We start from the raw sequence: 16,903 nt of genomic DNA, 5'->3' as shown, positions 1-16,903 counted from the left end.
GAGAGAGAGAGAGAGAGAGAGAGAGAGAGAGAGACTTATCTAATTATTGTTTTAACCTAGTGGTAAACTTTCTTGGACACTCTTATACTATATATAGGCTAGGTATTTTGAGCCTCAAATGACATCCAATTCACAATATGCATCTGGGAAGTACTCTTGGCTTCTAGTGTTATTAAACTGTTCTCAAGTCACCATTTCCTTACTAGATGGGCTAAAAGTTGAATGCCATTACTAAACTATTCTCAAGTCACCATTTCCTTACTAGATGGGCTAAAAGTTGAATGCCATTACTAAACTATTCTCACATCACATTTCCTGACTAGATGGGCCAAAAATTGAATGTCATGGATGGGCTATCGTACCGTTTCCTTCCGTTAGCTGGTTGTCTTAGCCATGCATTGGAGTGTGGTGAAATCCAATAGATTTGAAGACTTGGCCTAAAGTTAGTACAGAGACCGGTCTTTGAAGCATTGTGAGGGTGTGGAAGGTGGCCAGGGGATGCCCCTATATGAAACCAAAAAATGAAGATGTTACCTTCTTGTAAGCGTGTGGAAGGGGAATCTTGAGCCACATCATGGGTCAATGAATCATGCATGATGATGCAAAGGGGAGTCGGGACACATGAATCACATGATGGAGGCAGCCAGGATAACAGCCTATAGGGTCTTGCGCTGCACTGCAAGGCGGGGGGCCCACAGGTGCGTGAAAAGGCAGGTGAACAGCACGTGCGTGCGCGTCATAAAGCGATGGGATGTGTGCAGTGTGCACTTGTGGGGCCCCGGGTGGCCGGGGGCGGCTCGCGTCAGGCTGTGCACGTGGGTGCGGCAACCGGTTCCTGCAGCGAGGTGGTCCACGTGATGGGCAGGACACAGACGCGTGAGCGGCCAGGCGGAAGGGGCACCCGCCAGCTGGCGGTTTACCGGTTCGGTCACGTGCGCCTGCCCGGCTCTCTTCTCCTCCCCCTCTCTCTCTCTGTGTGCACATTGCCATCCAGATTTACGCTGTCTAGCGATTTGGGTCTGCATTTTTCCGTTTTGGGTCCTCAAATCTCTGGTTTCTGCGAAGTGGGCGCTCTCTAGTCTACGTTGGGTCCCCAGATTTGGCACCTTCCATAGCTGAAACAGAGGCTGTTCCCAGCAGGTAAATCAAGTATGTAACCTCAAAGTATGGGTCGTATACCGATGGGTTTTGGTAATTTTTCTGAGCAAACTCCATGTCTATACAATAAGGGTCCTATACCAACACCATGTTCTTCTGAGGAAACTTAAGGGCGATACTAGGCTGGATAGAGTACCAAAGAGGCTGCCATGGCTCAGTTAGAGTCTGGGATTCCCAGCTCTCAACAACAAGGACCCCCTCCTTTGCCTCAACAATCCTTGGATTTGGAGGTCCGCGAGTTGCAGCAACCTGCTGCCACTGAAGGTTACCAGATCATGCTTACTTTTACTTCTCTTTAAGGCCCTCTCCCTTGATATGCAACCTTGTTTTTTATCCCTCAAAATTTGTGTAAAATGAAAAATCCTTGTATCAGGAAAGGAAGCAACAATTCACGACTTTTTGTCGCTGTGCGGCAGTGGGAGCACATCTTCTATTGTAACTGTAACAAAAAATGGTACTGTCATGTGGTTTGATCTAGACAAAATTTTCAAAATTTATGTTCCATGCCTGGATGTGCGGTATATTCATGTGTGTGCACAAGTGATGTGAGTGTACATTTAGATATGTGTATATGAGCCTAATGTGCAGTTTTCATATCTATGTGTATGGGCCTGATGTACTTGTATCTATGACACGTCGTGAAGTGTGTTTGGGGCCTGATGTACGGTGTCATATGTGTTTGGGTCTGATGTACATGTGTCTGCGAGTTTGTATGAACTCATGTCTAAGTGTGTATGTGAGCTTGATATCTTGTGTGCATTTACATGTATGTATGTGTGAGTATTTGTATTTATATATGTATAACTGTGCGCTACACACCCCCCCCCCCCCCGCCCCTGCGCCCTTTCCGTTTTTTTTCCCCGCACGCGTTCTCTTTTCTCTTTTTTCCCTGCACGCCTTCTCCTTATCACTTGTTTTGTGCTCATGTTTGGTCCTGTGGCAGGATCACAATCTTCTGTAACTACACAAGATCTTCTACAGCCACTGCAGAAAAGCATAAAGCCTGGTAGCAGCAATCTGTTGCCACATGGATTTGTACTAGGTGCTACCAGACCTCACACAAATAGTGGAGATTACTGTGCTGGCCCGCAGACTACTTATGCTCTTGTTAATGGAACCTTAGAGCTACCATCAAATCTTCAGTCAAAGTATAGGTCTTCTGATATGACCTATGTTGCAAAAGCCCATGTTCCGCCTGGCATACCCATCAACAAGTATGACCCAGATCTCTTTCCTTTTATGTTGTTACAGTAGCTTCATGTGGGAAAACTGCCTGGTCTTAATGTGGGTTTATGATATCCCAACTATTGAAGTTTTGCATGTTTACCATGCTGAAGGCACTGGCAGCAGCAGCAGCAGCAAGGTGGTTTAGAGGGACTGGATGGAAATAAAAGACTCGCAAGAGTCCTGTCCGAAGACGATGACGATGAGGATGATGAATCACTTGATCATGGCTATAATCCAAAGAAAGAAAGCCACTACCAAAAATGTATATTATACCACTTGATTCTTGGTGCATGTGAAAGTTTTTGAATATTCAAGACTAGATTGCGAATATCCACCTAATACTTTCAACATCTGCAGGTGATACAACACAGCAGCTGGAAGGGAAAAGTATGGATAGCAAGGGGATTACGCCAAGGTCCAAACATTCAGCCACAGAACAACGCAGACGCAGCAAAATTAATGACAGGTAATATCATGGTGCTTTATTGAACTCAACAAAACAGTAGTTCAAGCACACCTGTGACAGCAAGTAAGAGGGACGAATGGGCATGCCCGTATGACCACCATAAGCCCAGTGGACCAGCTTAGGCCTTGTCCAGCTTAGCCTTGGGTCTTGTCCAAACCCCGCCCAGTAGTGTAGTTGCATGTGACCCTCTTAATTTTGCTACCTATTCAGGTTTCAAATGCTGCGACAACTGCTACCAAATGCTGACCAAAAAAGGGATAAAGCTTCTTTCTTGCTAGAGGTTTGGGTCTGGTTCATTTCATCAGTTTTTGAGATGTTTCAATCCGTTCAGTGATATATCAACACTCTCATAATCTTTGCTTTAGCAGGTTATTGAATACATACAAATGCTGCACGAAAAGGTTAAAAAGTACGAGGCTGTAGAGCACGGGGGGCAACACCAAGAGAGGACAAAAACTATCTCATGGGATGTGCGTAACTTTAGTTTGTATGGTAGTAATATATTTGAAAGACCTTTACATTTGTAGATGCTGGTGATTTGAATGATGTCTAAGTTTTTCTATAGAACGAAAGGTGAGGGCTTGTAGTCCTGAAGCTTTCTCTGTTCATTGCACAGAGGAATTCTGGACGCCGAGATGGGGCGGCAAATGCTTCGTATGTTCCGTTAGTGTCCACGGTCACTTATGATACCAAGGAAGCCCTCGATTCAAATGGCTACATGAGAAACCGGTCAAGTCCATTGAGGGTAACATGTGAAAACGGCATTACCAGCTCGGAACTGATGTCCAGCATGGCGCAGGTTTCTACACTCACAAACAGGCTTTTGCAGGCACCAGCCTGCCTCTCAAACTATGAGAGCAAATCTCTAGTCAGTAAGCCCACACCACTGACTTTCACACAACCTCTGGCTATCTCGACACTAGAACGAGCGCCTACCCCCATGTTTCACAGCGTCCCACAATCAATGCCTGAAGGGCAAACAATGTTTGGCCATCTGCTTCATCAGGAGGAACAGGCTGCAATCAAAGCCAAATGTTCTGTCTACAACAAAGTAGAAGCCACAGCTTTGCCACAGTTGCAACAACCGAGCAACCTATTGGCACCTCAAACTTCTACTTATGTGCCTGATCAAGACCATGAAAAGCTCACAAGCCCCGAGCGTAATCCGCCCATTTCAGGCCATAGGAGGCCAGACGAAGAACTGGAAGAACGATTGAGGTCAAGTCAAGTAATAGACATGTACCAAACTGACATTGGCTCTACTTCGAAGGAATCTGGAAAGGATGACGGTAGACCAGCACATGGTCTTGATGGAAAAGATCATGGTAGGCCAGTACATGGTGTTATTGATGGACCTAAAGGAGAGCACAAAGGTGAGGTTCGGGCAAATGACCAAGAGCGACCTGCTATCCTTGGTGGCATGATCAACATATCAAGTGTCTACTCACAAGGGTTTGTTGCTGTGCTTAAATTTGCAGTTGATTCGTGCACATTATCAACTCAGTTAGTACCTATTCTTACATGGTAGCACTTGTGAAGATAGTGATTATATAATAAGACAGTCTTGGTCTTCTGCATTATTTGCCAGGTTGCTAGACACGTTAACACAGGCATTACAAAGTTCGGGGGTAGATTTGGCCCAAGCTACTATATCTGTTCAGATCAACCTGGGAAAGCCTGGTGATTCATCGGTACTTACAAGCTCCAAAAAGGTACATGCGTCTGGCCTTATTTGTTTACGGGAATTGACCTGTCACCCAATCAAGATCAAATTATTGTGTGTTGTTTAATATGAGATATATTTGTTGCTCTTGCAAACAGACGGCAACACTCAGTACAGGAGTACCGCCATCTCAAAGTAAGGAAACTGGGTCTTCACAAGAATCGGAACATCCAAAGAAAAGACCAAAGGTTGAAGTTGATCCATAGGCCATTTGATGTGCCAGGCTTGTGGAAAGCAGCTCTGTCCATTGGGGGTTTACCCTGGTTGGTTCCCATTCTGACTTTCACCTGTATAGAGCATTATTGGGTGGGTTATGTCTTGCCTACCCTACAAAGAGCAAAAAGTAAAAGTTATGTAGGCTTTTTGGTCTGTATGATGAAAGCAATTTTTTGCATCATATGTAGCCTGCTTTTCTGGTGAAATAGGTCCCCTTTCGCTTACTTATTTCAGAGCATATTTGATCTTTCTACAAGCACGACATGGAACTCTTCATGTGGGGCATGCCAGTTCACATGTAATGCAGTGGTATGCAGCTAATTTAACAAAAGCAGGAAGGATTATTCAAAAAAAAATGTGACTGAAAGGTTAAGTTTGTGTAGCCCTTATGTGGAATTGAGCATATCCCTTCTGTCATGAAGAACTGATGTCCCGAAGCTCACATGATGGGGGAGATTGTATACGTGGTCGAGTGTGAGCGAGCAGGTTGGCCAAGGAAAGCTTCATCCAAGCAAGAGGGCTGTCCTGGTTTTACTTAGAAGCTAGGCCAATAAACTCATTGACCCAAATTTGTGGGTCAAAATCTGATTGGACATCTGAAGAGCTGGAAAATGGTGAAATGAAAATGTGTGATAGTTCATTACTTTCTTGCCCCCAAGGAATCAGCCGCTTGATGGCTTTTTAATTGCCTCCATACCCTTTTTTTGTGCAATGCATGGAATATTTTAGGTGGTTGAGAATTTGGATTGTGGAGTACGCAGTCTATTTTGGACTAGCTAGCTTGTTTATCTGAAGCCCACCTGTTTCTTTTAAGTTTGCCATTTTGGGTCTCCGTAACCCTACCACATTTTGCATCAATACCAGTTCTTGCACTCAGAACTCTTCCTTTCTACGGGGCTTGGTATCTCATTTTTTGTATGTTCTGCACATACTGGCTGGTTTTTCTCGGAGTGGTTGGTGATTGCTTGAACCGTCCTACACCAAAGCACCTAACCACACCCCGCCCCCCCAACACACACACACACACACACCCCTCGCATGAAGAAAACCTATTTTCACTTTCCTTGAGCTATGATCAAGCTTAGGAAGGTAGATGAGGCGCGGGCGCGCACACACACACACACACACACCCCTCCCATGAAGAAAACCTATTTTCACTTTCCTTGAGCTATGATCAAGCGTAGGAAGGTAGATGAGGAGCACACTTGGTATTGAAGCAAAGGTTGCTCTCAATACAACTCACTGATCACATCTGGTGATCCCACTAAGAAATCACCTTTGGATGGCCATTCGATTCAATAGTCTCTCTTCACTTTAGGTTTTTGTAGATCACCTTACCTCCTTGGCAAATGCATTTGTAACTTTGCTCACCTTGGAGCCGTAGAGAGGAAACCAACTTGCGGTGGACCAAAAAGAGGCATAGATTGCCTCTTTGGTCAACACGAAAGCTCACCAGTGCACAAAATCTAATGCCGGAGAGCAATGGGTGGTAGGCAAGCAACCAACGAGGAGGCTGAATGGTGATTATTAGTGATTTGTTGTGTCGAAGCTTCTCAAAAGTAAAAAGATGATGGGCATGAAGGCCTACTGGGCATCACAAGACACCAAAGAATAAAACGAGGCCATGGCTGCCCATGGTCTGTTGGCCACCACAGGATTGGCACGAGGCCAGCATTTTCTAATTGTTTTCGTACTTCTTGTCGCCATGTCTCTGTTTGATTCAAATAGAGTAACGTGAGTCATGGTCCAAAGATTAATAGCTTCTTTGAGCTTTTGATCTTCGTTGCTTGAAGAACCAGCCATCCAACAAGCATTTTGGACTCAAAACTCTTGCAAAATGTAGCCAGGTAAGTTGATTGAATACTCTCGTGTTGAATAATCATGGAGGCTCATAGACCACAAGAAAGCTCATGGTTGAACATAATGAAGGGAGATTATGAGTAAATCAAGAGCACTATGTTAAACACTCATAATTAGCATAATCACAACATCAAGGTACGAGTAATCAGGTGTGTAGCATTCATGAAGATGTGCCTCTTAAATAGGCTGGGTACAAGGCATGGAATGAGTCATGGATGATGTCAAGGCCCTCTTCCTACATTCTCTCTAGATGCTCTCCAGAGTCAAACATTGGTGGTCTCCTAGATGCATGGAAAATAGGCACCTTCTTTTAGGCAAAAATGAGGCCCTTTACAAGAGTAAAGCCAAGGTGTTATGTGCCCCAAATAACCTTAGAATATGGGCATGAATATTGGGTGTATATCCCAGCATCACATACATAATGCATATTTGTGCGGCTTGTAGAATGAGCAAGAATCACCAACAAGGAAAAGGCTCCTCTTTAACTTGTATATAATCTCTGGGTGAAGACAAACATTATTGCTTATGAGGTCCTTTCTATTTTCCCTACCCTCTCATACATAATGCATATTTGTAGAATGAGCAAGAAGCACCAACAAGGCAAAGGCTCCTCTTCAACTTGTACATAATCTCCAGGTGAAGACAAACACCATTTCTTATGAGCTTTTTTCTATTTTCCATCTTTGATTACCTACCACATTAAGAAATTATTTCTTGGTGGGAAATTGATCTATCCAAGGCTAAAGTCCACAATAGGCTCTATTGAGACAAGAAACCTTCATGTGCACGCTCGAAAGTTTAGACATGAATATTTTGTGCATGTGCTAGATACCCAAGAGAGCTCAATTGGATCCAATGAGCGATACCAAGGAGAACTAAATTGGATCCAAAGAGCCATAACGCACATTCTTGGTCTATGTTGTGGAGTAAGGGCAACTAGTGGGAAATAAGACATGATCAATGGCAGGATTTTCTAGGAGAAACAACATTGACATAAATAAGGTTACCTCGTGTGCCACCAAGCTACAACAAAGAGTGGGAGTTGCTGATTTGGGGAAGTAAAAAGACCCAAGGGAGCTCGACTCATCTTGGTTCATGAGCTCTCCCGTTGCTTATATCCCACAAAGAAATCCCAATCTAGAAGGGTAGTTATTCCTCATCATGATGCTCACACCCTCACTCTTACATGACATGACATGACACCACAAAACCCTAAACCTCACTAAAAAGCACAATCAACACTAGCACCTCATCATAACATGCACATAGTATATCACACAAGTATTACTTCTAATAACAATAGCATTCCAAGACAACATGAGAATACTTGCACTTAGTCATCCAACAATACACATGGATTATATTTTGTAACCCTTACAGTGATGGCACCCTCCCTCTTAACCTCAATGACAAACTCACACAAAATCAAAATGTGTTGATATATGGTATAGTTGGAGCGGCGATGCCACGCTTTTCTCTAATTACAAGTAATTGCAAGCCATATGCTAAGACATTTATCTTTTCTATTGTACACTTCCTTAGTCCTTCCTCTATCTCCCACATTGTGAATCATAAGGTGAATGGCCTTGTAGATGATATATGGCTAATAAGATAGTCATCATGAAGTTATTTTTTAGGACACTTCATGTCAAGCGTGGAGAAAATAATAATACCTAAAATATCCATTATTTTCAACATTTGTAATTTAAATTCCATAATACCTAACATTAGGAAAGATTCAAATGTTACGGCTCATCCTAACCCCCCTTGAAACACATCCAACAAGAGATTACCTAGTGAACCCCAACTGTCATGAGGATCTTTCCAATGGCCGAGCTCATAACCTTTGAGGTCTCCAAGCTCTACAACTCCTTGAGAAGCAATTCCACCGCACCTCCCGCGAGCATTGTCACACTGCTGCATTGCACTACGGGTACTCGTCCCTCCTCTCACCTCACATCACTCACACACACTCAATAGCATGTATTAGAGAGAGAGAGAGAGATTAATAAGAGGATTAGCAAGAGCAAGGCTCAATTACACAATGGGAGATTATGTTGTATTATGAGAGAAATTCACTTATATACATGGCCATAAGTGTTCACACTCACTTAAACTGTGGGCCGAAACTGTGGGCCGACCGAACACTTCAGACTCATAAGAGGTGTAATGCTATTACAATGACTACTCTCATAATATATCCATGAAGTACATCACTTGGGACTTCATCCTACATGCTACCACATGCTCTTGAAGTGAGAATTGCCATAAATACTCTGTCACACCATTACGGCCGCCCATCCAAGTTGTAGTTTTGGACACCATTGCTTCATATCTTGAATGTATGACCCTTTGGTGTATCTACCTTGACTCCTTGATGTAAGATAATGGTGGTAGCTCTTGTTAACCCTAGGAATGGGTTAACATTCCCCCCTTCTTGATGGCGATCGCGTTGAAGACTTTTGTGTGGGGAGAATGGACAAGCTTTGTCGATGGCTTTGATGTTGAGTAATGTTCAATGGTCTTTGCTCCTCCGGAAGGAATAAGAAAAGCTAGTTAGTGAATGAAAAGGTTAGTGGTTTATTGGGAATTCCTAACGGGGTGGCGGGGTGGGGTTTTTATAAATGATTGCATTTTAATATTTATGTGAGCATGTTTCTTTTTGGGTGTTTTTTGCTTACTTTGTTTTTAGAAATCATAAGCAAGGTTACATGTGATTTGTGTTAGTGGGAATGCTAAGAGACATTAATAATGGGAGAGAAGAGAGGGAAGGATCCGAAGGAACATAGACATAATCATCAGAACGAGATGGTGATTCTCAATTTCTCATTTGATTCATTGAAGCGACATTCATCATTTGAAGAAATGAAGTCCCTTTGTGTGGCAGGATTCTTGTCAAATGTTGTTGAGTAGGACCTATTCCTGCATGCTTCTTCCCATGTGTTTTTCATGCTTTTATGAAGCAGATATACATGAAGCACAAGAAGTGAGTCATATAGACTCTTATTGAACTGCTCTGTGTTGAAGTAGCCACTTGGTGGAGAGGATTGAAAGAATAACGTCGACTTACAAGGCTAATATAGATATCTTCACTAAGGATTAAGGATCATTGAATTGTGAAGATGGCAGCGTCATTTGGAGAGGTTTGTAATTTGAAGAAAAATTTCAAGCGATGGGTTGTACCATTAACCAATCTTTCGTCCACCATGGCCCCCCATCTAAAGATGTACCTACTAGAAGTTTACAATGGTGAGGCTTTGGTGCAAATGTCCTCCAGTGCATGAGTGCGGATATGTACTCATGGAGTAGTTTACATTAACATAGCCAAAAGATTAGTAAGCAATAAGCTCAACAAGATATAATGGCTATTGAAGATCCTTTGGGAGTTGCCATATGCGTTACTCCCTTGTTTTTGTGTGTGTTTTTTTTTTTACTACCACCTTGCAAGCAAGAGATTCTTGTGGCTAATCTCCTTTTTGAGAGAATAGGTTCTCATGTCTGCCGCGCGTAGCTTTTGCACTTGCATTTCACATCCAGAGGGGGTGAAAAGAGCATTGTGAGTTTGTCTTTGATGTGCTCATAAGCCTAAACCCTAAACCCTAAACCATATGATGGGATTACCATCATAGTATCCTTGTTGTTGAAGCCCATGCACAGGCACCCATCTTTGAGGTACATTATAAACTGGTGTTTGATGCCTTTAGTGCTGAGGTTTGTTTCTTTGAACAGGTTGAGGGGACTTTTTTTATGCGCTTGGGAATCCGAGCTTTGGTATTATCTTGGTAGTACCCTTGTGCTTGTAGTAATCTTTCCGACACCCACACTTGTTAACTTGGCAGAGTTCTTTGAGGAAGTCCCATAGGCTTTTGTGGACGGTGTGGTGGAGTATGTTTCTTTTTCCTTGGCCTCTAAGTGCTGCGTTGAGGAAGAGGCTTTGATTGTCGAGGCACAAATTTGATTAGCACCTTCAAGTAGCCTTGAGCAACAAATAGCTGCTTCTCTACCCACATTTTGATTAGCACCTTCGAGTAGCCTTGAGTAACAAATAGCTGCTTCTCCACCCACATTTTGACACCATTAAGATACCCTGATTTTTGTTATCTTGGTGGATTTTTCTTTTTGGTTAAAGTGGGAGATTGTGAGCCCTCCTTCACATTAGTTGGTGCTAAGGTTGTAGATTTCAGACTCATGGGCATTGTTGATGATGAGGTCTAAGTCTCTTGCAGAGTGGCATTCGATGATGAGGGTTTTGAGCATATTGCCATCTCCTTTGGTGAGGTTTGTTAATAAAGAGGCATTGGCTCCGGGGATTTTTCTTTGAGTTCCTTGTTAAAAGACAGATGGTTGCGCGTGGGGAACTTTTTGAGGAATAGCTGCTGACTGAGAGGTTTTAGCATCGAGCTTCGTTGGTGAGGATGGGGTTGAAGGAGCAGATGCTTTATCGGAGTCGGTCATTGTGTAGAGGGGTTTTCGTGAAAGAGGCTTGTAACTTTTTGTGTTTAGCATCATAGAAATCCATTAGGGTTGGATCCTCTTCCTTGCAATATGGTACTATCAACTTTGTGCCATTGACCATCATGATCACCCTATCGTTGTCAAAGCACAGTGGTACTTGGATAGCAATAGTCCATTATGCCCCCAAGATTAAATCTGCTTCCAACACATACTCAACCACAAAAAACTTGCAAGTAAGGGGGCTAGTTTCAATATACATTTTATGTTCAAAGTAACCCAAACATGGCATGTTCAAGTCTTGTTTAAAGGGAATTCTTTCCATGATGAGCCGTGAGGGTTGGTTGACCTAACAAATCCCATAACTCAAGGGTCATGAGATTGTGTTCTCGTGTTGGATAAAGATGTGCTTGAGCTATGTTGATTTTATTGGAAAGTTCCAATCCAACCAAAATCTGAGGGATCTTTTCAGTAAGATATGTTGGAAGTTCCAGCTCCTCCAAGGTATTTTCTTCCCGTAAGCAATTGTACAATGCCTGCAAGAGTGTTCAAGTGACTGTTTGCATGGATTCATCAATTGAATGCAACGAGTCATGTATCCAAGTTCCACCAAGGACGACATCATACTTAAGGGAATCTAGGGTAACATGGAATGTAAATTCCACATCTTCACCGATTGTTTGCTAAAGTAACCACCAGGAACTTCAATGTTTTGTCGATTAGAAAAAAAAATGATGGAAAAAGCCAAGGGATGAGCCAAGGGATGGCTCCCCTGCAACGGCACCAAAAATGTTATAGCTCACCCTAACCCCCCTTGAAACACATCCAACAAGAGATTACTTGGTGAACCGCAACTGTCGTGAGGATCTTTCCAATGGCCGAGCTCGTAACCCTTGAGGTCTCCAAGCTCTACAACTCCTTGAGAAGCAATTCCACTGCACCTCCCGTGCAAGAGTGTTGTCACACACTATCGCATTGCACTACGGGTACTCGTCTCTCCTCTCACCTCACGTCACTCACACACATTCACTAGCATGCATTAGAGAGAGATATTAGCAAGAGGATTAGAAAGAGAGAGACTCAATTACACAATGGGAGAGTGTTGTATTATGAGAGAAATTCACTTATATACATGGCCATAAGTGTTCACACTCACTTAAACTGTGGGGCCGGTCGGGCACTTGAGGCTCATAAGAGGCGTAATGCTATTACAATGACTACTCTCATAATATATCCATGAAGTACATCACTTGGGACTTCATCCTACATGCAGTGGTAATTACCATAAATACTCTTTCACACCATTATGAGCGCCCGTCCAAGTTGTAGCTTTGGACACCATTGCTTCATATCTTGAATGTATGACCCTTTGGTGTATCTACCTTGACTCCTTGATATAAGATAATGGTGGTAGCTCTTGTTAACCCTAGGAATGGGTTAACAATAGGGATAGGTGGATCAATTCCCAAAGGAAAATAAGCCCAAATATTTACAAAAAACTTTGAACTTTTCACGAGAAAAAGCCTTTGTGAATAAATATGCAGATTATTGTGTGTAGGTACATATACCCAGCTGATCTCTCGTGTAAGACTCTTTCCATGACATAGTGATGATGCACCTTACTGTGCTGCTTAGAAACATTGGGTTTTGTGCAATTGCCAATGCACTATGACTGTGTCAGTGAAAATGGTATTGGAGGAAGACTACCCAACACCCAAATCAACCATAAGGCGTCTAAGCCAGACGCACTCAACTATAATTGTAAAAACTACCCTATCCTCATCTTCACAACTGAAAGTGGCTACTATTGGCTACTTAGCCATGATATACATGAATCACTAAGACAAAAGTAAAAGCCACTACTACTGGACACTCAGGTATTGTAACATCCAACCCAATCCGAATCTATAAAGGTATGCAACTATGAATCACCCCTGGGATAGAACGATCCGAGGTGCTAAGTGCCTTGTAAGTAGCAAAAAAACCGTTTAACAACTTGCTAGTGCTTGGAGCCTAAGCTATGCAGAAACCTGCTCAACTGAGAAACCCCAAACTAAATATCTCGCCTCGTGTTGCATAAGTAAATCAAGCAACCAATAGCCTGCCCGATATAATCTTTGATCATCAAAAGGCTCTCCAGAGTCCTGAATGCTAAGCCTCGCACCTGTCTCAACTGGTGTAAACACATGCTTACAATCCTTAAGATTAAACCTTTTAAGCAATCTCTATATGTATTTTGCTTGCAGCATGACTATGCCATTTGCACGTTGTAAGAACTAAATGCCCAAATAAAAATGTACTTGGCCTAGATCTGACATCTCAAATGATGAATGGAATTCAACTTTGAAAGTTAAAATTTTTTCCTCATCAGGGCCCCTGAGCATCACGTCATCAACGTACAAGACGATGACCAAGAAACTATATGCCATAAGATACCCTTTCACATGAAATGGAGGTTGTGAGACATAAGAATTCTTATTTTTAGTCATTCTTGGCATGATTAAGTGAGGAATATAAATTAATTCCCTTGCTTTAAGTGATTGAGGGAATATACATTAATTCCCTTGCTTTAAGTGATTGAGGGAATATACATTCATTCCCTTGCTTTGAGTGATTAAGTAAACACAAAATAATATTCCTATGGTGATTTTTAATGCAAAAGACATGGAAGATTGAAGGATTTCTATCAAGATTCATGTGTCAATGTCAAGATTCATAAATAATGTGGTAAAATCTCTAATGTTAATGATTTCTCATGAAAATAAGTAATACAAACATAAATAAATGGCATATCTTATAAAAAATTCTTGTTTAATAAAGTAAATATGTGGGAGACTAAAGAAATGATGAATAAGAAGGCTATGTTTTCATTGTTAATTGCGGTTCATTCTTTGATTCCGTCTATCATTAAAATGTTCTCTTTACTTATTATTGATCATAAGATACTTTTTTTGCAAGAGCATACCCTAATTAGTAAGAAGTTGCTCAAAAGATTCATTCAAATGTGGTAGAATTCTCATCATGCATAAGATCTTGGCTAAACCTAGCAAGGGTGAATAAATTTGGGTAAACAAGAACAAGTTGCTCAAAAGATTCATTCAAATGTGGTAGAATTCTCATCATGCATAAGATCTTAGCTAAACCTAGCAAGGGTGAATAAATTTGGGTAAACATCCAAGGTGTGGAAAAATGAGTGGTAGCCATGTAAAAATGATCCCAAATTTCCCTACCTCAACCCAAAATTTCCATTTATTCACCAAATTCAATGAGAAATGATGATACAATGAAGGATTGGCCATGAGGGATTATTCACCTATCAACTTAAAATTTGCAACAAAAACACCAACCAAGAGAAATTAGCAGAAATGAAAAACTAATGTAAAAAATACACTAGATTTTTATCAAGACTTCAAGTGCACGTTTTTGGTGTTTTGATGTAAGGAATCACTCAATTTCACTGTTTTGCTACAAGGAAATCCAGATCTATATTCAATTTTGAATTGGAGCTCAATTGAGTGAGTAATGAGAAAAATAAGCTAGTGTGCATCATTATGCAAAGAAAAATGCTTAATTAATTACTAGTGATTATGTAATGCACTAATTAATAGAAAAACAACAACAATCCAAATTTAAATGTAAATAAAACAGCTAATTTTACCTATTTAATGATATTTTTCCAAGGTTCATAACACATGAGAATGCAAAATTATACTTCTAATCACTTAATGCCACAAAAAACACACAACCAAACACTTCAAATAAACAAAACAATAAAAAGCAACAAAAAATGCTCTCAAATCCACACCTTCAACCCTCCTCAATGCACACCTTATCTAAACTTTTCTCTACACGAAATGTACAGAGAGCTTGAAAATGGTAGAATATAGGACTTGAAGAGCTTGAAAATGGCAGAACATAGGACTTGAAGAGCAAAAGAGCTGCCCCCACAAGTGGTAAGGAGGTTACCATGCCTCCTCAGCGCTGGTAACCTCCTTACCAGTGCCAGGGAGCAAAAGAGCTACCACAAGCGGTATGGAGGTTACCATGCCTCCTCGGCACTGGCACCAATTATGTGTTTGTGCCAAGCTTTGCCCCCAAAGTGGTGACTGATGGAGTCCTGTGGCACAACTGCATAATATCAAATAGAAAGAAAATAAGTCTATGTTGTGAGACTATGTATCCCAGCTAAAGCACTTGAATTCAAGATGTAAACTATGGGAGAGGCTAACTGATGAGATCAGTTATTGCCCTACTACCGGAGAGGAGTCCGAGATCACAAAATGCATGATTATCTAGTATTAGCCCGATCGGCTACTCTGGATGCATGTTGTAAGTTGGCAATCGAATATGAAGACAATATGCATGAATTGCCACAACCTAAAGATGTCAAGGCATCTTCACCAAACAACGACTTCGCGAGTTTTAAGTCACCAAGAAACAGGAACTCGCAATCAAGTTGGGAACATGACTGTGGATGAACTCAGTAATGCCCTACTGGATAAATTGAAGGTGAAGGATGGAAGAGAAGCATCAGGGCATGGGCATACCCATCTTTACCCGCGTAGAGATTTGGTATGGTGTTCTATGTGCTGAATGAATCACACTACCACTGAATGCCCACGAATAAGAGTAAGGCCATTACTTTGTTGTGCTCATTGTGTAAAATTAGGGAACCATGACACTTCCATGTGCAAGTATCCGAGATTCCAAGCCATAGCACAACTACTGACACCCAGAGGCACCACTGGCTTTACCAGCATCAGCCGTGCAAATCACTGCGACAACTACAAGATAGCCAAACCCATCCTATTTATCTAGGGGGATGTTTTGAATATAGGACACATTACCTCTGTCGCCACCTGTTCTACCGCCACAACCACCACGCTAAAATCAACCAAGTGCTAATTGAGGAGCCATCAAAGGAAGTTGAAATGGTGTGTAAGGTAGAAATCAATGGTGAGTACTATGAGAAAGCTACAGAGATTGCACCAGAATTTTATATCTTACAAAATAACACGCCAATACCAGTGTTCCAAACCATGGTACACTGGAAAGGTAAGGACATAAATGCAAATATGAGAAGGGCGCCACTACAATGTTTTGGTTGCAGTGGACCTCATCGAATAGCAGAATGTCCTAACAAGAATGTGGTTTACACGCATCAAACTCAGCAAATGACTGCACCACCTAATGACATACCAGTGTTAACTTGTACTAAATGTGGGGTTGATCGTTTGATCAAAGACGGCCCATACCGCGCAAGTGGTTCTGCTTCCACTTCTAACCAAGCCACTATTAAGACCATAAGTGTGCAGCCTGGAAACATCACGCCACTAAATGTCCTAACACGCGAGCCCAAGCCCAACTAGGGGAGGGAAGAACCCAATAGAGGCCACCACTTTTAGAACTGCCAAGAGAAGGCTGGTGTGACACCAGGGTCATAATTCAGGATGGATCTGAAGAAGATATTATCAACATCAGATCCACTCAATCAAGAGAAGAGAGTGATCAAATGCCCAAATCAGATGAGCTTAACCAAGAGGCATAAAGAGAAAAACCAGAAACCCCTAAGGGAATTGGTGAATACCCAAATGCTGAAGAAGAGATAAGAAAGCTTGATGAAGCTAGGGCCCTAGTAGAAGAGTGTCAACAACTTCACGAAGCCAAATTACGGGCTAACCAGGCTAGAGATACAATATATCCAAGAAATGAACTGATAAGGGAAAGAGAATTGGGGCGTGCCTACTCCAATTCCAGAAGAGTCTGAAGAAGGATCTTAAGGAAATCTTATGTCAAGAATG

At 41.9% G+C, this 16,903-nt stretch overlaps 1 protein-coding gene across 2 annotated transcripts; it reads left to right on the top strand.

Annotated features, from left to right (window-relative positions):
* The first annotated feature begins 770 nt into the window (after positions 1–770).
* Positions 771–5,433, top strand: LOC147631961 (uncharacterized). 2 transcript variants are annotated; one of them, XM_086808498.1, is made up of 11 exons: positions 771–1,140; positions 1,230–1,422; positions 1,532–1,612; positions 2,102–2,372; positions 2,496–2,647; positions 2,743–2,851; positions 3,062–3,131; positions 3,220–3,321; positions 3,468–4,303; positions 4,440–4,563; positions 4,673–5,433. In XM_086808498.1, exons 2-11 carry the CDS (start codon positions 1,308–1,310, stop codon positions 4,778–4,780), a joined length of 1,968 nt encoding a protein of 655 aa, XP_086664624.1. In that variant the 5' UTR covers positions 771–1,140; positions 1,230–1,307; the 3' UTR covers positions 4,781–5,433. The 2 variants fall into 2 exon arrangements, with proteins under 2 accessions (XP_086664624.1, XP_086664625.1); XM_086808499.1 differs by having other exon boundaries at positions 1,001–1,140; positions 1,270–1,422.
* The last annotated feature ends 11,470 nt before the right edge of the window (positions 5,434–16,903 follow it).

This window comes from Cibotium barometz, chromosome 14, assembly GCF_041138505.1.
Source record: "Cibotium barometz isolate CiBa-2024 chromosome 14, ASM4113850v1, whole genome shotgun sequence".
NCBI classification, from domain to species: domain Eukaryota; kingdom Viridiplantae; phylum Streptophyta; class Polypodiopsida; order Cyatheales; family Cibotiaceae; genus Cibotium; species Cibotium barometz.
Note: the sequence above shows the minus strand (reverse complement) of the source record. Positions and strands in the feature narration are given on the sequence as shown.